The sequence below is a fragment of the Carassius auratus genome, unplaced genomic scaffold (genome assembly GCF_003368295.1).
Source record: "Carassius auratus strain Wakin unplaced genomic scaffold, ASM336829v1 scaf_tig00215316, whole genome shotgun sequence".
Lineage (NCBI taxonomy): Eukaryota > Metazoa > Chordata > Actinopteri > Cypriniformes > Cyprinidae > Carassius > Carassius auratus.
In genome coordinates, this window is record NW_020528035.1 from 733,268 (window position 1) to 755,656 (window position 22,389).

Genomic DNA, 22,389 nt, shown 5'->3' on the forward strand with positions numbered 1-22,389 from the left:
GTTTGAAATAACACACCTGTTCACCTCAAGGAAAACTCGACGAAGTGCTATTAGAAGACATCCTGTCAAAGTTTTTTGGTACATACCGCCTACCGTAGATGCAACGCGCATTTGAAAAAGCGAGGCGCTGGAGAGCAAAATTAGTTTGAATGCAAAATACAATTTCACCACTAGATGGGAGTAATTCCTACTTGGTGTCCCTTTAAGATTATTTAAATATGGTTTAGAAAGTAACAGCTGCCATTTTTAGTGTGTTTAAAGGGTAAGGGCTGCCTTTTAGCGCCATCTGCTGTCAGAGAGTGAATGTGTTTTCATTCAGCACGTCTCACGTGTTCCTCCATGTGCTTGTCATAGGTGCTTGTTCACATCATTGCTCTTTCAAGCAGCATACAGCGATGTTGTGCATTTTAAGCAGCTGATGGGAATACTATTCTTAAAATGCATTCCAAATTCTGAATCATTTGTAATGTATACTTATTCACGGTATTTAGAAGTCCCCACGATAACAATATCGTGCATATTAATCACCGCAATATATCGCATTACCGAATACCGACACAAGTCTAAATGTGACTTTCTTCTTTCAGATGAATCAATTTTTAACTTTTTATTAAAGGGGAAATTCACCCAAAAATTAAAATTTAATGTTTATCTGCTTACCCCCAGGGCATCCAAGATGTAGGTGATTTTGTTTCTTCAGCAGAAAACAAACAAAGATTTTTAGGTCAAACCATTCTAATCTATCTCTCTTATAGACCCCCGCCTCGGGGACATCGCGCAAGTTACGTTGCTACGTAGACCTTCGTATTGTAACCTTATCAAAAAACGTAATAAAATATGAAAATATATATTCAAAATATTTAATAAAGGCTATATGGAATTGCACGCAACATACATGGATTTTTTTATTTTGTTTTCAATGACCCGCCCCACCCTAGGATTACCCGCGGGGTATGAGACGACCCATACATCACTAATGTGGGGTAAGCAGATAAACATCACATTTTCATTTTTGGGTGAATTATCCCTTTAAGTGTGCATTTCCTGTTTGAAAAACAGCAGCATGAACATCCTTCAGAACAATGGTTTCACAACAATTATGAGGGCGTTTAAATGATGACAGTATTTTGTTTTTGTGTAAACTATTACTTTCATTCAGAACTAATGACATCTGACAGACCTTCAACCTCATGCCTTTGGCTCCAGATGAGTCTGCTCTCTCACTTCCTGCCAGATCAACCAGGCTGATCTTGCTCACCTGAACCAAAGACAAGAAAACAGACTCAGTAAAAAAAACGCAAAAAAAAAAAAAAAAAAAAAAATATTATATATATATATATATTGTTTTCGAATGTCCGCCACACACCTTCTCAGTGTCCAGGCTGGTCATGTTATCATGTCGACGCTGTGTGAAGAGGATGGTGAAGACAGCATGCGAGCGACTGCTGGTCTCGTTCATATTAGTAGCAGCAACCGTCCTTAAAGTTATAGAGAACACACAAAAAACAAATAAATGTTGTCAAATACTTCATAAAGAATGCACATTACACAACTAAACACTGTCATGCATACTTTAACAAGAACAGAAGTTAAAAATCATCCATCTATGGACTTTAAAATGCATCCAAGTGCAAATAAAGTCAATTGCCGTCTTACTGGAGCAAGTGTTTAAAGAGAATCTCACTAAGCTAGTTAGTTAGTCAATAACCTGTCAACATGATTATAGGTCAAAATTAACAGATCCACTTGGTTATTTCAAAGTTTTTGCCTTAGCTAGTGTTTTATTTTTTTCCTTTTCTTCATTATCTGTGCTGCGTTTTATATTTTTATCTGGACTTTTATTACATGTATATTTTTAAACTGTTCTGTACACAATGAGTAGCACTTATTTAAATATTTGTTTTGATTCATTTGTTTCTTCCACTGTTCAAAACATATATGCATGTATATAATCTGATTAATTGCTCATTTGTTTAACAGACAAACAGTATTTTAACTTGAACCATAGTCCTGTTTGTGTGTATAATAATACCTGGCTTTGTTGCCAGTGTCCATGAGATCTGCAATATCACTGTAGTTGGTAACCGCCATTTTGGAGAGGTCTTCTACATAAGGGCCCATTATAGGGTGCTCTCTGACCCTCAAGGCCCCTCTGCTTTTTGGGTTCAACAAGTCCCGAACTCGCTCACAGTAAATCTCCATATATGAAACCTAAAGAAACAAACAAAAAATTATATCCAGAAATTGTTTATTTGCCGTTTAATGTGAACTCACATGCTTTATGAGGCCATGCATTAATGAAATCCCAAAACAATTCTGACAGTTATTTTAACACTGTATGTAAATGGACACACACAATGACTCAGATGCACACAAACATACCTCTACAGAGAAGGACAGGTCAGGGTCAGTGTTGTCTGCCGTCTGTCTGAACAAATCCTCACACATCTATGGGGAAAAACATTAAATGATGCACAATGAGAGAGATGTATGAGTGATCACTAAGGGAGTTCAATTTCAACACAAGTACAGAATTTGTTTTAAATATTTAAAATTATTTTAGTACCTTTGAAGAATTACGCATTACTCCTTCATAAATGGACCTGACTATGTTTTTTGTTAAACCAAGGATTCATGCTTCCATTAAATACAAATCTTTTGTCTCAATTATCAACTGAATTTTGACTCCAATCAATATTTAATTTACAGTGCGGCAAAACCTTGGTGTCTGAAACCTACAGTATTTTAGCACAATTAATAGTATCTCAATGGAGAACAGAAAAAAAATACATGTTACTGGAAGCTTTCGTTCATGTTGTCTGCACAAACGTACTTGTGGTATGATGCCTTGCTGACCAGGATCCTGTTTTCCCATCATTGTGTATGACTTCCCTGCTCCAGTCTGCCCATAAGCAAAAATACACACATTATAGCCCTCGAAAGCATGAAGCAGCATCTCTTCGCCGATGTCCTGATACACCTTCCTCTGAGATGCAAAGGATGGGTCTTCCTCCTGCAAATAAACAGTGAAAAATAGTCTGAGGGTGTTTTCTGTATTCAGAGGAATATCTGAATAAGATTGGTGTTATTATTGGTAAATGGCAACAAATTTACACCTTGATTATATTCTGTTGCATACTCTTTGCAGTTGCATACAAAACATCTAAAAGTTACTGTTTTTTTGTGCCAGAGTCAGCTTCGTCATACTCACTGGTAGCACAAGACAAATGCATTGTGGCATTACTTTCAATAAAGTTTTTGATAAATTAAGGACTTTAAATACCTCATGGTACATGAATATCTGTTGTAGTATACCTTTCTGTAAAGCTGATTTAAAAGCGGTATACAAATATTTGTAATTATTGACAGGTTCATACATTTAAAAATGTTGCAGCAGCTTCGTCCTCTCACACTCTCTCCCCAACTATTTATACTGGAAATTGAGACAAAGCTATTTTTTTGGGGAGGATGTGATGTATTCAGTGAAAGAAACTTACTGAGCTGTGCGACCAGTATGAATAGTCAAAAGTGAAGTTCTTGGGTGCTTCCCTGGGTTGTTTAGGATTAATAATACCTGTAAAACAGACAAAATCCAGCAACTTAACTTCACACACACTATTGGTCACAGTCATTTTAATTCAACAAGTAAATAGATTAAATGTATCCCTTATAATAACATCACAATCATTTTAATAAGAAAATGGGGCGGGGGGGTATACTATACTAAAATATACTTCACTCTCTGAAATATTAGGTAGATGTAAAATAACTAAAGAGACACGAGCGCATGAAAAGGGACAACAGTAAAGTTCCTGCAACCCCTATAGCCATGACTACAGTATATTCACAATAAAGCACAGTCTTGAATGCCTTATTATATAAATCCTATAATAACTTTGGATTTTCAGGTGTTTATATGCTAGAAAGAACTATAAATATTGTCCAAATATTAACCATATTGTCAAATGGTAAATCATTATAGACTAAACAGTATGACTTCCACTAAAGTTGCATTGAAACAATTTAAATTGCGAAAAGTGCATAACAAAATAAATGTACAGGCTGTTTTTAGCATCCATACTTTCAAAAGAAATGTGCATCGAATTATACAAACTAATTATACAGGTCTCCTGAACAGACTATTTAACTAATGGTTCAACCCACAGACCAAGTCCATTTATAAGTTTTTTTTGCACATCCTTAATATGCATGCTGCACAGGGATGCAGGTGTCTCATATTGAAATTTATCATGTCTGGAATGTTGCAATGACCAATCAGCATCCAAGAACAGAAATACATGTATTATATATTACTAGTAAGCGGTCACTGCTTCTTAAAAGTGAGTAAAATTTTCAATGAGCAATGGAAATTGTTCTTAGGACATAGTATTTCCCAAGTAATGTCAACACAGTCCTGTCTAGCCATCACAATGAGCTTGGAAACATCCCAGCTCGGCAAATACTGCAGGGCCACAACACTTCGCCTCCATTCACATTTCTTTCAGTAGTTTCAGAACAACCTTTGACACAATATGCCTGCCAAACCCTGCCCACAATGAAAACACAGTGATGTTCTTCGTCAGTACTTCTGTTTTTTTTTTCCAGTGCAAATATATAAAGATTCTTAAATCATGATACATTTACTTGAGAAGCAATATAACTTGAGAAGAACTCATGTTTTATGAGAAATTGATCTAAATGAATTGAGCATTTGAGTATGACTTAAACAAGCAAATATCAGACAACAGACTCAAAAAAAAAATTCAAAAAGGTTTTTATGGATTTAAGGGTGCTTTCTCACTAGCACTTTTGGTGCACACCTTGGTTCAACTGACATCAAAGTTTGCTTTGGATAATGCAAACTCGGATGCACACCCGCAAACCGTAACCAGAGTCCGTTTTAAGGGATAGTTCACCCCAAAATGAAAATTCTGCCATTAATTACTCACCCTCATGTCAATTCAAACCTGTTAGACCTCAGTTCATCTTCGGAACACAAATTAAGATATTTTTGATGAAATCCGAGAGCTCTCAGACCTTGAATAGAAAATATATCTGAAATGTTCCCAGGTTCAGGAATATAGCAAGGACATCGGTAAAATCGTCCATGTAACATCAAGGGTTCAACTATAATTTTACGAAGCTACGAGAATCCTTTTTGTGACAAAAATCTACAATTTTATTAAACAATTCTTCTCCTCTTCATCCTGTCTGCAGCGGCATGTCACCATTGTTGAGAGTATCATGAGAAAGAGAAGAATTGTTGAATCACTATTTTAGTTTTCTTTGTGCACAAAAATATTCTCGTAGTGTTGTAAAATTACGGTTGAATCCCTGATTGTATATACATATACAGGGTGTGAGAGCTCTAAGTTTTAATAAAAAATATCTTAATTTCTGTTCCAAAGATTGCAGTTAATGATGTATTTAATAAAAATGTGTGTGTGTTTCACTCCCTTTCCTGACGCACTGCAGAGAGCTGTAAATCTCATTCCTGCTGCCTTTTGTGTTTGTTAGACTACAGAACATTCATAAGACAGATGTAAGTGCTGTCATGTACTGAAGCTTTAGAAAAAAAAAACAGTTCAAATACATAAATATAAAAGAGCATTTTACATTTTCCTGTGCTGTCGTTACTAAGCAATGGGCTAAACAGTTACTGGCTTGATGACTCGAATGAACCATGGTACTGAGCCAAATACAATAATTATGAATGCAGTCTAGTTGGGGCGGGGTGGGTCAATCCAACCTTGGTTCAGACAAGGCAAATTAACCAAGTGTGAACGCACCTCTGTTCCATTTTAAGACCTTTTGAAGACCTTAATTTGTGGAAGGGCAAATTAGGATTTTATAAGAAAGAAATCCTTAAAGTATGTTTCGGCATTTCTATTTGCTCCCAAAAATTTAAAATAAAATTCTATATAATGGTTTTCAAAATTAAGCAAAAACGGATAATACTGATATTGTTTCTACGATGTAATACAATATTAACTTATTGTTTATTGACCTGGTGTATAAAATAGCAATTTGCACTTGTTCAAACATTTGGGGGGGGGGGGGGACAGTCTTGCTCATGCGATACTGCTAAACTATTAAGATATAATATAAGACAAAACCCCATACATGAGCACTGAATCTTAAATTTCAGGAGCATATAACCACATTTTAAAAGTCTCAAGATGCATCATGCAGTCAGACAGTTGTTTCCGCATCATGTTCAACAGCAACTGCATGCAATGTACAGTAAGATGAAGTACAGGTCGGGACAGGGTGCATGCGTTAAATGGGTTAATCATTTTAACATGTTTAACATAATTATTTGCACCAAATGAACATGCTAAATCACAGCCCATAGATAGATAGATATATAGATAGATGGCAGTGAGAAGAGCATGGCTGTTTCTATCACACATATACATGCAATAGTGACACAGTTGTGGTTATAAAAAAACAAAACAAAAAGAAAAAAATTACAACCCATTCCAATTCATGAGAATCAAAATCATAATTCATTGATGAATAATCATTTTCTCACACCATTATTTTGAAAGCACTGCATGTTCTGATTGGCTGTGATTAAGCTTTTTTTTTAGTAAGAAAGGATATAGACCTTTATGTTAAAGTTTATAAAGGGAGCAAAACTGTTAATTCAGTTTGGTGTAATTGATTTTAGATATATTTGGTTTAAAAGTAAAACTCCAGTGAGTAGGGTCTTTAAAACGAAGCCAAAGAGTGGAGAAGGCCCCAGCAGAATAAAGCACTGCTGGGTAACAATGAGCACTGCTACCTTGAGCTCAAACAGCTCAGTGTTTGTGTTGGAGGGGGGTCAAAGCAAACAGACTGCCAGCCCGGCAGATTCTTTAGATATAGAGCATGCGAGAGAGAGAGAGAGAGAGAGAGAGAGAGAGAGAGAGTGTGTGTGTGTGTGAGAGAGAGAGAGAAGGGCGAGGCAAAAACAGTGGCGGCGCTGCAGTTTGCAGTTGAAGAGAGAGTGGGGTGGAAATGCTTCATAGAGGAAGACGAGAATGTGAGGTCTGGCAGCCAGTACTGCAAACAACAGGATTTTACAGTGGTTTAGAACTGTGGTTCCAAACTCTCAGAAATTCCCCCTTTCAACGTGTGGGTGGGGACAAGTATTTTTGGATACTACCATGGAAAAGTTTAATGAGGAGTAACTACTAAAAATGTGGAACGAGTTTTAAAAGGGACATATCATGAGAACTCCATTTCTCCAGGATCTTTAGATATTAGGAGTTGATTGTACAAATTAAATCATGCTCGACTAGCATGCAATGGAGCGTGGCATAGATTTAAATAACGTAAAAGGTGTTGAAAAGTGCTACAAATACTATACTCATTGAATAAATGGGAGTGCTAAAATTAGAAACAGCACTATTTTATGTTCTACAGGCTGTGCATTCAGATCAGACTGCAATCAAAAGTATCATGCATTTATGCTGATAGACTGCTTTTGATTTACTTATGATAATGTTTACTTTATGATGTTTGCATTCTAAGGTTGTAAATGGTTGTCAGAGTCCATCATTTATCTCCCTCAAATTTTTCAATGAGCAGGATATATTTTTCAAAATTAGTCCCACTGTATTTCAGGTTTGTTTATAATTGGTGCTCGTCAATGATTAATCGTGATTGATCACATCCAAAATAAATGTTTTTGTGTACATAATATGTGTGTACAGTGTATATTTATTATGTGTATATATAAATACACACACAGTATATATTTAGAAAATATTTACATGTATATAATTATATTAATATATATATAAACATTATATTTTTTGCAAATATATGCATGCATGTGTGTGTATTTATATATACATACAAAACATACACAGTTTACACACATTATGTACATAAAATATTTTATTTTGGATGTAATTAATTCATTTGATTCATTATGCATAAAGCATTTAATTACATTTTTGTTTTATTATTGACTGTATCTAGCATTTTAATTTACCATAAACCTTGGTAGCCTCTGCCTAGGCCATCACAGGAAGGAAAGACTAGGAAATCATTATTACTGAATATGTATTATTTAGTCTAGAGATTTTACTTTTAAAATGTATAGGCCTACTTTAAACTGTGTGTGCACATGTGTACATATACACAGTTTAAAGTAGGACTATAAATATTTACATAATTATTATACACAGTTTGAAGCATTAATTTACATATCATCAAACATACAAATCATTTTGCTTGTAAATGTCTGCTGGTATCCCTTTAATAATAATTAAAAAAAAATACATTATTTGATACATTTCCACTCCACCCTTAATTTTGTCTTAATGTGTTCCTAAATATTTTAACGCAGGAGCACATGTGCCAAGCTCTGTGGAAAGGGCAGGTAATAGGAAATTCTGTGAATAATGACTGTACAAATCCTGTGGAAATATGATAATTTGGCAGACTTGTCGTAACAAAGTGTGCGCAGTTCTACTTATGGAGCAAAAAGATCATTTCAAAGAGGCTGATGCATGTTTACTTTAGAGTTACCAAAACTCTGTATAACTTTGACTCCAAACTTCAACCATCTCCACAGACTACAGAGAAATGTCTGGAATTCATCTGTTCACATAAAAGGAATGTTCTTTCTGAAAACAAAGATAAGGCAGTGTATCTACACACAGCGTAGACAGAAAAAAGAAGATATAAAATTAAAGAAAACATCACTGTGTGTGTGTGTGTGTGTGTGTGTGTGTCGCACTCACATGTGCTCTTGTCCTGCATCTGAATCACACACTTAGCTCCTCGGTTTATCTCTCGGCTGTTGAAAGGCCGCACACGCACCGCCACCTTCACAGAGGAAGACGCCATGATGACTACTGGTTAACCTACTCAGCACCTGAAAGACAAGTGAAACAATGTCCAAAATTTAAACCGTATTCATGAACGTCTCATGCTGAGTAATAGCAGACTAGAGACTGCGCTCCAGACTAACCCCACATCACATCATGACATGCTCCATTATTGAAATAAAAATAGAAAAAATATTATCGAGCTCATTTTTATCGTGCGATTAATTGATTTATCGACTATCGCGACAGCCCTAACTACAAGTTTGAAAACAATGCTGCAATTGTTCTAATCAGGGAATATAATTAAACTTACCATCATGAAATGTGTCTACACTGGCGATAATGCCAAAACGAAAGAGAAACATCAGGAAAATAGGCATATTTTATTCAAGAAGACAATATTATATGACATCAACATGCATTTATAATTCTTACAATCACAGCCTGAATGTCCAACTTCACCAAGATGAACTTAAAATTGGGTTCTAATATTATTCCTAAACAAAATTCATTTCAAACACACATTTGATAAGAATAAAGTAAATTGGAACACCAAAATAACAGCAAAGCTAATATTTTCTGTTAATTTAAGCACAAACTAAGAAAAGTAAAACCACACTTTGTTGCAAGAATTAAGAGCAAACTGAACAAGGTGTGTGGTTTAAGGTGTATGTCGGCAATGTTGTCTCGGTGGCGGCAGGAGGTGTTGGGGGTGGGGCTTAGGTAGACGATATTATCAGATATTGTGTTATGGGGAAGTCGTGGCCTAAGTGAATGTATAGCGCTCTCTCCACCCTCAATACCTCGATTATGGTGCCCTTGAAGCAAGGCACCGAACCCCCAACTGCTCCCTGGGCGCCGCAGCATATATTTCTGCCCACTGCTCCGGGTGTGTGTTCATGGTGTGTGTGTGCACTTTGGATGGGTTAAATGCAGATCACGAATTCTGAGTATGGGTCACCATACTTGGCTGTATGTCATGTCATTTTTTACTTTTTTTTTTTTTGTTTTTAAGGCGATTATCGATAATATATTTTTGACATATCACCCAGCCCTAGATTGATTTCATCCATCAATGTGAAATTATTTAATACTCTGTCAATTAGGCCTATAGCCGTATGGTAAAATGTATATTTTTATTTGTGTAACAGAATGCACTGCTTTAGTGCATCTTGACCTCATTGAGCATCCTTCTGGCACGTCACTTTTCTACCGCTGAACGAAAAACAAACATTTAAGGAAAAAAAACTAAAAGGAGCCATTTTCTAATTTTTCTACTTTAAAAAAAAAAAGAAAATGAATGAACAAATGTTGTTTAGGCCTACACAAACCTTCCTACACTATGGATTAAAGGGTTAAAGCATTGCTGGTTGGCATGATTAGCTCATGCTGTTAGATGATGTAACTATCTGGCTACAAAATGCATTTATTTCCACCAAAGGCCATTCAAACGTAGCCAAGTGTTCAGACTAAATACATAAGTCAATCTTAAAGTTTGAAATGTTTTTGTTTTGTTTTTGGCCTGGAAAAAAAGGATAGTCACTAGTAGTGAAAGCTTGGCAGCGTATGAATTCTTGTCAAGTCTTTTTCCGCCGCTGAATAGTCACACAAAGGCATGACACATTTATACAGCTTTACTTTTATACAGTATAAAATGTTTCTCATTATAAGAGTTTTGTTACTGTCAACTAACACTAAAATTATTAAAAGCCATTTTAGTAACTGAAATAGAAATAACTCAAATAAAATGTTCGTTAAAGGGTTAGTTTACCCACCCCCAAAATGAAAATGCTGTCATTAATTACTCACCCTCATGTCATTCCAAACCCGAAAGACCTTCGTTCATCTTCAGAACTCAATTTAAGATATTTTTGTTTAAATCTGAGAGCTCTCTGACCCTCTGTACACAGCAGTACAACTACAATGTTCTCAGGTCTGGGTTTGGAACGACCTGAGGGTGAGTAATTCAATTACAGAATTTAAATTTTTGAGTGAATTAAGTCCCTGTCCACACGGAGACGCGTTTCTGTGAATACGCACAAATTTTTTAACGGATAGGCGTTTCGTCCACACGGATCCGCCGTTTTCATAAGGTGAAACGGCTATTTTTTTAAATCGGGTCCCAGAGTGGATAAATTCGAAAACGCCGTCTTTGCGTTTTCGTCTGGACGGCTAATCCGTATATTTCCTGAAACGATGACGTCTCCCCCCTAGTCACCTAGACACCTCTACGTCACGTAACAGCAACAAAAACCATGAACAAACACTGAACGATTGTCTTTTTATTAACTAACATTAACACTGATTAATAAATGTATTGTTCCATGTTTGTTTGTGTACCACGCGCAAGGTTTATGAGCATAGTCCAAGTCTTCTTCTCTGTTTTTAGTGTATCTCTGTGGCAGAATTACAGCGCCACATACTGGTCTGGCATGTATACTACATCATTATGCGGTTTCGTGTGGACGCGGATATTTCTTGAGACGAGGGTAAGCTCCGTCTCCGTGTGTACGGGGCCTAAAGAACTAAAATCAATAAAACTGGAAAAATTCAAGCATTTAATAATGATGATTAAAAAAAATTACAATTAAAACGAGAACTTAAAATATTCAAATAAAAGCTTTAAACACATTGACAAATACTATAATAGTAATTAAAAAAAAAATTTAGTTGTTCAGTTTAATACATAGTCATCTCTTCATAATTTTTTGATCGAATATGCCAATATGTGAGTGGAATTAAAAGTGCGATTATTTAAAATATTAAAGTCTTTAAACTGTCTATTTTTATCATCATCACAGAATGGAAACCCTCTGCATTCTCACATTATTTCCCGATTTCCCTGCATGCCATATGTCTTTACTCATTCCAGACCAGTTTACAACAAGGTGTCTTCTGCGTGTGGATGAGAGTCTGGCCAGCAGCCAATGAGCCATGTACACTTGTCAGCCCAACAGAAATCTCTAAGATGCACACGATGGGAACTACCTCAGGACAATATAATCACTTAAACTACAACAAAAACATGGAACACCCACTGCTACTATAAAAGATGATAATTACTGCTGTGTGGCATTACAACAGCTACAACAAAACGTATGAAACAAGCCAACAACTGAAGAAAACAATGCTTATTCTTCCAATTCCACCACATAGAGCATTCACATATGCTACTGTTATTGAACCATCATATCAGCCCAGTCAACACACTGCTAACCAGTGAAATTAGGAAATTTTATACTGCCTACAGACAGACTAATTAATACAACTGAACTCACTGTGTGTGTGTGTGTGTGTGTGTGTGTGAGAGAGAGATATATGCATGCATTTATTTATATAGCACTTTATATAATATCAATTATTTCAAAGCAGCTTCACAGTAATAAACAGGAAAATAGCAGATGTTGCAAAGTCCATCAGTTATGAAACAACTATAAAGAGTACAATAATGTCACTATTCAGCTCAAGTCAGTTGAAGTTTATTGTTCTCAACTGAATGGTGTCAGTATAGCCAGAAGGATAATACAGCATTTTCTGAACAATGAAATGTCTTTTAAGCCAATTATTTTGGGGTGAATTTTATGATGAGACTCTGCTATATCCGATATTTAAATAGAATTTGATATGCAATGCTCTAACAAACAAAACTGCATACAAGAACTGAAAAAATATATATAAATATAATTAAAATGTTCTCACCCCAAGGCCACTGAAGATGTAAATAAGTCTGTTACTTCATCAGAACAGACACCAAACTCATTCAACCATGTCTTTTAGAGGTCGGCCGATAGAGGACATTACCAATAACAAAGGTGAGAGCAAAAGCACAGCAGTGCATCTAGCAAAGAGTGCGCATTATTGTAACGCGAAAGCACATTGAAATAATGCACGAGCGCGAATCTATCCGCTCACACGCAGATTTCCTTTGCACTGTTAACAAAACCAGACGCACGTGCTCAGATCATGGACTGTATAAGGCTCAGATACACGCTGCTTTACAATGTGTCTCCTCTCACTCAACCGGTGTCCTGTGCACTCACAACTCTCTCTGTGCTCATGCACAAGATATTAAATCTTTTCGCACCTTTCTATTTATAAACTTTTCTGTTCTCATCTTTTACCGCATGCAGTGTTAACGTTCAGATCCGTTAGCATGGGCTCGAAAAAAAAGGCTACACATCACAGACAGAGTGTGTGAACCTGGAGTTAGGCATATGCACAGTCTGCTCTGTTCTCGCGCTCCACTTAGGTCCGCTGCATCCTGATTGGTTCAGATAACATACTGCAGGAGGTCGGGCCTGCGGAAAATCGTGATATAAAGCAATTTAGAAATCGCGCACACTTAAATCGCGATTTTATTTCGATTAATAGCACAGCCCTATTTAGCACATATATTTTCGCTCCCCGTCAAGCGATCTGTGCTGTTTTTCAGTACATCTGAATTGATGTGCAAAGCACCAGTATTTGACGCACCATAAACTCTAGTGTGAAGGCACACGACTCAACGTCGCTTTGTCTCTGTAATGAATTCAACTTCCTAATCATCGGCAAGGAGGAGGCGGGAGCCGGCGCACAATCAAAATGAAACTTTAATAATTCCAAATAAACAAAACAGCGCACCAGCCCCTCACGGACGACTGGTGCGCATAAATAAAAACCAAAACATAAAATAAGACCAAGGCCTTGTCCTCTCTCGTCCTTCACAGTCGTCGCTTCAGTTTTATATCCTTCCATCCCCTCTGTGGGACTCGAGACCGGTAGTGGGTCGCAGGTGTCGTTCATTTCCCAATCACTCTACCGGCCTCGCTCGTTCCCACATCTCTCGGCCTCGCCCCACTCGTCACATACCCCCATCGCCCCTCGCAGGCCGGGGGGTACTCCCGAGACTGCGCTACTCCCCACCCCGTTCCCTCCGGGGGGGAGCGCTCACGGGGACCTGCGGGAACCGGGGGGTAGGACAGACGAGGCAAGAGAAAAGGAGATGGAAGGAGGAGCGACAGAGACGAGAGAGGGGAGAGAGAAAAAAAAAATTCCGGTTCCCAGACGCACTGATGCTCGGCCCCCCCACCAGCTGGGTGATCTCCTCCACGGTGCCTGGCGGTGGCACTGGACGGCCCTCGGCGGACGGCACGACACTCCTCCACCGCCCGGTGGACGGTGACGGCTCCTCCGGTTTTGTGAAAGCCGGCAGGAGTCCCCCATTCCCTGCTCCTCCCCGTTCTGGCGGATGGCAGCAGGCTCCGGCCCCCTTGCGAAACGGCGCCGACTCCTCCGCTCCCTCACGGACGGCAACCGCCCACATCACGGGCGGCCGGCAGCGAGCTCGCCCGTCCCCGGCAACTCGCTCCAGCCCACCGCCTCGAGCGTCCATGGCGGCACACTCCTTGCCAGCTCGATGGCACCGCGGATTCACCACAGCGGCGAGGGATCTTCAGCAGCACATCCCTCCTTCTCCCGGGTTTCGGCACCACTGTAATAAATTCAACTTCCTAATCATCGGCAAGAAGAAAGCGGGAACCGGCGCACAATCAGAATGAAACTTTAATAATTCCAAATAAACACAAAACAGCGCACCAGCCCCTCACGGACGACTGGTGCGCATAAATAAAAACCAAAACATAAAATAAGACCCAGGCCTGGTCCTCTCTCATCCTTCACCGTCGTCACTCCAGTTTTATATCCTTCCATCTCCTCTGTGGGACTCGAGACCGGCGGTGGGGCGCAGGTGTCGTTCATTTCCCCATCACTCTACCGGCCTCGCTCGTTCCCACATCTCTCGGCCCCGCCCCACTCGTCACAGTCTCACAAACACACGCAGAGAGAGAGTTAAATATCTCAGATATTTAAAAAAAAACATTTACATTTTACAAACACACACACACACATATATATTTAACAGTCTGGAGAGTAAACAAAAAAAATTACTAGCCAATGGCGATTCAAGGGTTGGTGTCAGCGTTTTCCATCTCTAGAGGCCACTCTCACACTGTATAATGACAGTGGACTCTTCTCAGCTGCTCCAACGATCGCAAGCCAAAGAGCTCTTAGGATGGATTTTTTTGCAGATAGTCCCGGCAGTCAATTATCTGTGCCAATAATTAGGCAAAATGGATAAATCAGTTAACCTCTTATGGGCCTTACTTTGTGCCCTGGTCACATTCATGCTGGAACAGAAAACAGCGTTTCCCACACTGTCCCCACAAATTTAAAAGCATAGCATTGTCCACAACATCTTGTTTAGCTGAAGCAATTCGATTTTTCTCCACTGGATGTATGAGCCCTAGCCTGACCTATGAAGAATATCCCATACCTCTATACCTCCTCCACCCTCTTCAACTCATCTCTCCACAGAACAGGTTACTACTGCTCCAGCGTCCAGTGGTTGGGGTGCTTTCCTCCACTCCATCCAATGCTTGCCATTGTACTTGCTGATACAAGGCTTGAATGCAGCTGCTCAGCTATGGAAACATATTTCATGAAGCTCCCAGCCAAACAGTTTTTATGCTAATAGTTTGAAATCAGCAGATAGTTGATGACTTTGACACACCATAAGTATTTGAACTTGATGCAAAATACAAAGTGCATGATTCTTCATTTTATAAAGCGGTGACAATGGGTCTGAATGGTAGGGTTGTGCAAAAAAAAATCTAATGCGTTTTCATGCGCATCAGTGTTGTAGTCGAGACCAGCTCATTCGAGTCCGAGTCAAGACCGAGTTCAGAAAGGGTCGAGTCCGAGTCAAGACCGAGTTCAGAAAGGGTCGAGTCCGAGTCAAGACCGAGTTCAGAAAGGGTCGAGTCCGAGTCAAGACTGAGACCAGAGAGATTGGGTCTGAGACAAGACCTAAAGAAATCTTCAAGAGTATGTCAAATGTTTGGTGGAAACAATAAAGGTTAAAAGGGCCACATAGTATGTGGTGTAAAGGTAATTTTATTAGTATTATGAAGTGTTACTTGTCATTATTAAGTGCTCATTTTCACATAACATCGTTGTACCACTATACACATCCATATAACCTTTCTAGTACACATAATATTACTGTACGACTCTATATTGTAATTCTACATAACACTTCTAGTACAAGTAACATTACTGTACCACTATACCTGTAAATGTTCAACTGTAACAGCTTTTACATAACTTTTAACCTTGAAGCTCAACTAATGACTGCTAATATCCTTACAATGTCTTGTATTATGTGCACTTTAGATGTTGTGAAGATTACAGATGGGCATAATTACTTTTCAAAAAAATAAGTGAGGAGACCATCCTGCTACCCAACCGAGCACGATGTGGTCTCATGATCAATCCACCCCAACTAAAAACTCTCTCTACTGGTGCAGAGGAAGCGGGGACTGACAACAGTTACCATTTTATCACTTTCTTTAACAGCAACGGATAATCTAATGCTAATTTCCCTGGATGGTGCGTTTTAATGCAGGGTAAAATACACACTAGTCGAAGTTTTTTTTAGTTACGGAGGGCATACACACAAGAGCCGACTGACTGTCCAGGAAAATTTCATCCAAAAGTGTGTATGTGCCAGGGGAAGAAAGCTGGATCAAATGCCATATAAGTTCAATGCATTCTGTCAGACATATTTTTTTTGAGGGGGAGATGTTTAGTGTTACGACGGTCAGTCTGTGTCTGTATTCATTATATAATTTAATTAAACAATATTTGTTTTTTTTTCTGTGACCATTTTGTCCTACTTTGTAAAAATAACACAGTTGAGAGAAATAATGTAGCAATGTGGCTTTCTGGAAAGCGGGATCACTACAGGCGGATGGCAGGAGGGTAACTTAAGGCCGTTGACACACTGGATGCGTGGGGTCTCTGCTGCGTGCCAGAAACATGGTGGCTGCTTCGCGTTTTTTGTGTCTTTACACACCAGAAGCGTGCCTGCACGCGGCGCTTGGCGCGCTGCTGCGGTTGTAGGTGACATAGAGGGAGGCCGCCAAAAAACCAGGCTCTTGTCTTCATGACAACAATATAAACTTTTTTTTTTTTCAAAAAAACACCTACTGATAGGACACTGTCAACAGTATTGACGGCAAAATAGAGTATGTTTGACAGGTGCAATATTTGAAAATCGATCATTATTAATTTATTTTTTAAATTACATTTATATCTAAATTTATGTCAACCTATAGACTTTCAAATATCAAAATGTCATGAATTAATACGTATTTGTGTACAAAATAACATATAAACATATTTTCCTAGTATATTTTGCCTGGAAACGCTTCCAGCACACGTGTCGCGTGAAAAATAGGCGTCGGTTCTATTTCAAGCATGCACGGGTTTTCCGCGCGTCTCACGCAGGCAGTCTGCAAGATCTAACCTGTTAACATGGGAGCCGAATTAAAAACAGACACGCCACGCAGCTGAGACGCATGCGCCACGCATCCAGTGTGTTGCTGGCCTAACGTCTCACGTCAAAAGAAAATCACCAGTCATTGGATGTGTCATTCATACATCAATGTAAATAAACATTAACATACAGTAATAATCATGAAATATTTTGATTGGGACTCGAGTGGACTCGGGCATAAGTCCGATTCCTAATATGTTCGAGTCCGAGTCAATACCGAGTCCGAGTCTCGAGTACTCAACACTGGTAAAGACGCTCCTGTAATTAGTAGTATATCTCCAGCACATGCGTTCAGATCAGGGTTGCCAGGTTTTCACAACAAATCCTGGCCAGTTCTCTCTCAAAACAAGTCCAAAACTAGCTCAATCGCATTTACAGGAGGTTCGCCGATAAAAATTGCTTCCCGGGATTAAAATATATGTTTTTTGGCAGGGTTTCCTTGGTAAAATTCACATTTTAGGGGCTAAATATCACGTTATTGGTATTGTCGCTTCTACCCACAGACATTAAAAACAACCACAGACTTGGCAACACTGGTTGGCATTTACTACACAGAGCTGTAATTCATTCATACACAAAATCGAATTAAAATCACAGGTGATTCTTTGTCAATTTTGAAAGCGATTTTGTGTAGACTACGGCTCTGTGTAGTAACTCCCGCCCAACCTGAAGCACTGTTGCCAAGTCAGCGGTTGTTTTTCATGTCTGCGGTTTGAAGCAACCCCAATGCCAATAACATGATATTTAGCCCCTAAAATGCTCATTTTGCCAAGGCAACCCTGCCAAAAAAAAAAAAAAAAAAAATTAACCCTCGGACGAAATTTTAAAAATCAGACCAAATTACATTAATAACAAATTTTAATACGGTTAATATACTGTAATGTGCACCATAGAACATTTTTACCCACACTTGTTCTCTGTTGGGTTAGTATAACTGCATATGCATGTTAGCCATTGTAAACACATTCCAGTGTATTTCAGGCATCAGCATCTTGGTATGAAGGGACAGTATGGGCTAGTCAGCAATGCACCCCGAGGGTTTTTGTGTGTGTATCTCCAGCTTTATGTACAAGTTGGAATACAAATTTGTTGATACTGTACTCTAGGTGACAATATGTTTACAAAAACAAAGAGTGGAGGAAAACACTCAAGTAAAATTAGTATGTGAATCGTGTAGAGACTGAGATTTCTGGATATTGTTCTGAACACATATCCAGCACTCAAAGATTTGCATTACAATCAGGTTACAGGAACAGAGCTACACCCTTTAGCACAGACAACACAAACACACATTCTGCCACTGTGACACAGCCTGCATTACATTCATAGTCTACATTACACACATATTACTGGCTTATGCAACCGCAGCAGGTGACTGGGCGTCTCTGTCAGCCAATAGTACATCTAAAGTTTCACACTCTTGACTCATACACTGAAATGAGATTACATACAGCAGATTGTGCCATATGTTTATTAGTCTGCTTATGTATGTATAAAAATATTAAGTATCCAGTGTAGAACCTAGTATTATCAATATTGGTATCCCTCTCTCTATACAAATATGTATTTGGACTCATGACATATCAATTGCAGGGCTTGAAAACTAAAAAAATAACAACAACAAAAATCGGTTCACTCTGAGCAAAATCAATATTTTTCCTGCGTTCCTCTGTATTATTATCATTCTGAAACCAGTTTGCCTAGAAAAACATACTGGTTTATAACATTATTTTTGAAACTCTTTCTTTGCCTTTATTATTAATAATAATAATAATAATAATAAACAACAGTAAGAGCTCTTAGCTCACTGCGCTTAGTCACAGCCAATACAGAATCATCTTTTCTAGGTTTTGGCAAAATTATAGGCTACTAAATAATTAAAAAATCTGTTTACACTTTAAAAGACATTAAAGTATTTTTTAAAAGATATTTAAAAATGTTTGCTGCATTTAAAAAAAATTGCGTTTTGAGAGAGAAGAAAAAAAAAAGTCACATATAGGCTCATGTCACACTTTATTATTAGGCTACATTCAGAAATAATGTGCTAAAATGCTGGTAAAGCATTTTTGCTGATTAATTCTAATTAGGTTATAATAACCTAACTTAATTCATGTTGAATTAATTCTTAATTAATGTTTTTGTCATTTTCATCAAAAAGGCCCGTTGACTTTGTTATTGCATCACATTATTTTAATTCTGGGGACTAAGGTTTTTAAAATACTACCAAGCAGTTTTGTTAAATTTAAGACATAACAGATTATGACAAACTATTTAAAACTTTCATTTCAATGAGGCTTTTTCCCAATTAAGATACAAGGAGAGTTGTATGAACCTGACATTTTTACTTCATTTTTAATAAAATAACTTGCTGTAAATTACATAATTTTCATGAGACAAAGCAAGCCTTATTTGTTTGGTCATCTGAATTCAACATGCCTGCAATGATAAGTGACCTGCTCTAATATTGTCAGTAAAGTATTTTGTAATGAAAGCAGCAATAATGTGACCCTTGACCAAAAAAAAAAAACAGTTAGTAGAACGGGTATATCTGTAGCAATATCCAACAATACATTATATGGGTCAAATTTATAAATTTTACTTTCATGCCAAAAATCATAAGAATATTAAAGTGAAGAACATGTTCCATGAATATATTTTGTAAACATCCTACGGTGAATATATAAAAATATTAAAGGCGATTTTCTCAATATTTAGAATTTATTTTATTTTTTTCACATTCCAGATTTTCCAATAGTTGTATCTCAGCCATCTTTTTTTCCCCTATCTTAACAAGCCATACATCAATGGTAAGCTTATTTATCTATAGCTTCATAGCTTTCAGATGTATAAATCTCAATTTCACAAAATTTACCCTAATGAGTAGTTTTGTGGTCCAGGGTCACAAATGGCCCTGACTGGTAAATGAAGATCGTTGCTTTCAAAAATGATTGTTTTGTTGTAAAATCAATAAAGATCAATACCTGAAAAGGGACTCGTTACTTTACCCTCTGGTCAAAATAAAGGGATTCCTGCTTCCAGGCCTACACACTCTTTCATGCCCTTTTGCACACTTTCTCTTTCCCCTCTAACACTGTAATGTTTGGAACTTTAATGTTGGTCACATTTTAGCAATAAGGAGTGGAATCTAGAGCACAGCACAATGCACAGCTGCTCACACAAACAGCCGCTCAGAGCTCGATACTGACAAAAAATAAATGCTGATCTAAGACCAAATCTTCCTCAGTCAATTCTGAACTTTGTTTTTATCCATTTAAAGGGGACGTTCATCCAATCATGAAACATCTAGTCACCCTTTTCTCACTCAAAACACATGCTGCAAGAAAGAAAGTGAATGGAGACTATACAGCTGTTCCTGAAGTCCTTGTGCAAGAAACAGAATTTGCTTAAAGTCTTTGCCTTTTGCAGATCTCAAATTTACTTACATTTTCAGATGTATTCAAATGCACTTCATGAAGACACACTGCACCATGTGATCCCTCAATTATCCTGAACCGCTCTTGTTTTCATGTCACCTGACCTTTTGTGACACAGCTAATTTGAATATGGAAGTTTGAATGAGGTTTAACAGACACAGCAAAGAGAAAGATTTTCAGAGAATAGGCTACTGATTTTGTCTGCCCCTCAAACTTCAGGTATTTAGCACTAAAGTCATATCTCCCTTTGTCAAACTGACATAATGATATTAGAGTGGGTAAATTATGTATTTGTTAGGGTGAACAATTTCCCTAAGTATGGCTGCACAATTAAAGCTGCAGTCCATAAGTTTTGCCTCTCTGTTTGAAACCTGCAGTTGCAGTTATTTGCGGAATGATCTTCATGTGTGGGTTGTGCACCGCTCCAGCGCAGATGAATCTAATGTTTTGAGGAGTATGTGTGGTAGTCAGCACAGGTGCGGATACTATACTTCATAATCACAGATTCTAGCCTATGTCTTGGAATTTATAACTCAAGAATTTTCATAGATATTGTCATCTGAACAATAATTAACAAATCTGCCACTTTTGTTCTGACCAACTGAGGAAAATAAGCATTAGGCCTACAATAAACCATGCTACCAATAAATCTAATGATCGGTTAGCTCATATCACATCAAACCATGCAAATTTTTATTATTATTTTTTTTTATTATTTCTTTATATACTTTGTTGATTAGCATTGCTTGACTACGTATATGTAGTGTGTATTAGCCTGTAGATTTCAATTTCTGTAATCAGATGCACATTTAAAACCGGAATATAATATAATTTCGGTCAAATGCGTTGCATTAACACAGTCCTTAATTGAATTTATTAGTAATAATAAAACAATATTTATTATTATTATTATTATTATATGAATCATATTTAAATAATCACAACATTTAGCCCAACAAGCACAGCAAACACAAATCGTAAAATCTGGAAAAAAAAAATCTTTATCATCTTCATCTTTACATTTTAAAAGACATGCGCCTCTAAGTTTGCTTCTTTCCTCTGAACTATGTGCATAAGGACGAAACTATGCCACGTTCCAGACTGAACAACTCATAATTAACTTTTGGCCAGATTCTGTTTGAACATGAGCCTTGTGAGACAAAGAATAAAGCAGAGAGAGATTGACAGCTAAAATGAGAAAGACAGAGACAGCATACCTTTCGGAGCCTGAGGAATGTTGGTCTGTCATTAAGTGTGTGTGTGTGTGTGTCGTGTCCTGTAATAAAGTCCCTAAACACAAGCAGTTGTAGCGCAGAATATAGGCATGCAAACGCAGTTTTCAGATAAAGTGCCAGAGACAAGGTTGAGAGTTCAAATAGATCATCTAACAAGCCAGACATAAGATGTTACACACAGATAATAAAAAAGAGAGAGAAATACATAAAACTAATATATTCAAGGTTAAATAAAGTGTATCAATACACCTGAACCGGAACTGAGATAAGGAAATATTATTTCCCTCTTGTAACCTCAGCGATGTCATAGCCACAGTCATGAAAACAACCCTTCCTTGCAGAAAGTACTGTGTTGGTACAGTACGTAACATGCTACAGAGATATCATGGTATACCAGGTTTCTGAATACTATAATTATTTACATGGAACTTCAAGGAATAGCATGTACCAAAAAGCATAGCATAATATGGTGAAAGTCCAAAAACAATGACATTACTATGATAACATGTCCAAAACACAAA

At 37.7% G+C, this 22,389-nt stretch overlaps 1 protein-coding gene across 4 annotated transcripts in view; it reads right to left on the reverse strand.

Annotated features, from left to right (window-relative positions):
* Window positions 1–22,389, reverse strand: part of kif1ca (kinesin family member 1C, a) — a 47,240-nt gene that overhangs the window by 23,475 nt on the left and 1,376 nt on the right. For all 4 annotated transcript variants that reach the window (XM_026260000.1, XM_026260001.1, XM_026260002.1 and 1 more), the window contains 7 exons: window positions 8,739–8,872; window positions 3,498–3,574; window positions 2,834–3,013; window positions 2,383–2,448; window positions 2,033–2,211; window positions 1,367–1,478; window positions 1,181–1,258 (listed from right to left, as the gene is read on the reverse strand). In XM_026260000.1, the coding sequence (XP_026115785.1) occupies window positions 1,181–1,258; window positions 1,367–1,478; window positions 2,033–2,211; window positions 2,383–2,448; window positions 2,834–3,013; window positions 3,498–3,574; window positions 8,739–8,844 (798 nt within the window). In that variant the 5' untranslated portion in view covers window positions 8,845–8,872. The remainder of the gene's footprint in view (window positions 1–1,180; window positions 1,259–1,366; window positions 1,479–2,032; window positions 2,212–2,382; window positions 2,449–2,833; window positions 3,014–3,497; window positions 3,575–8,738; window positions 8,873–22,389) is intronic.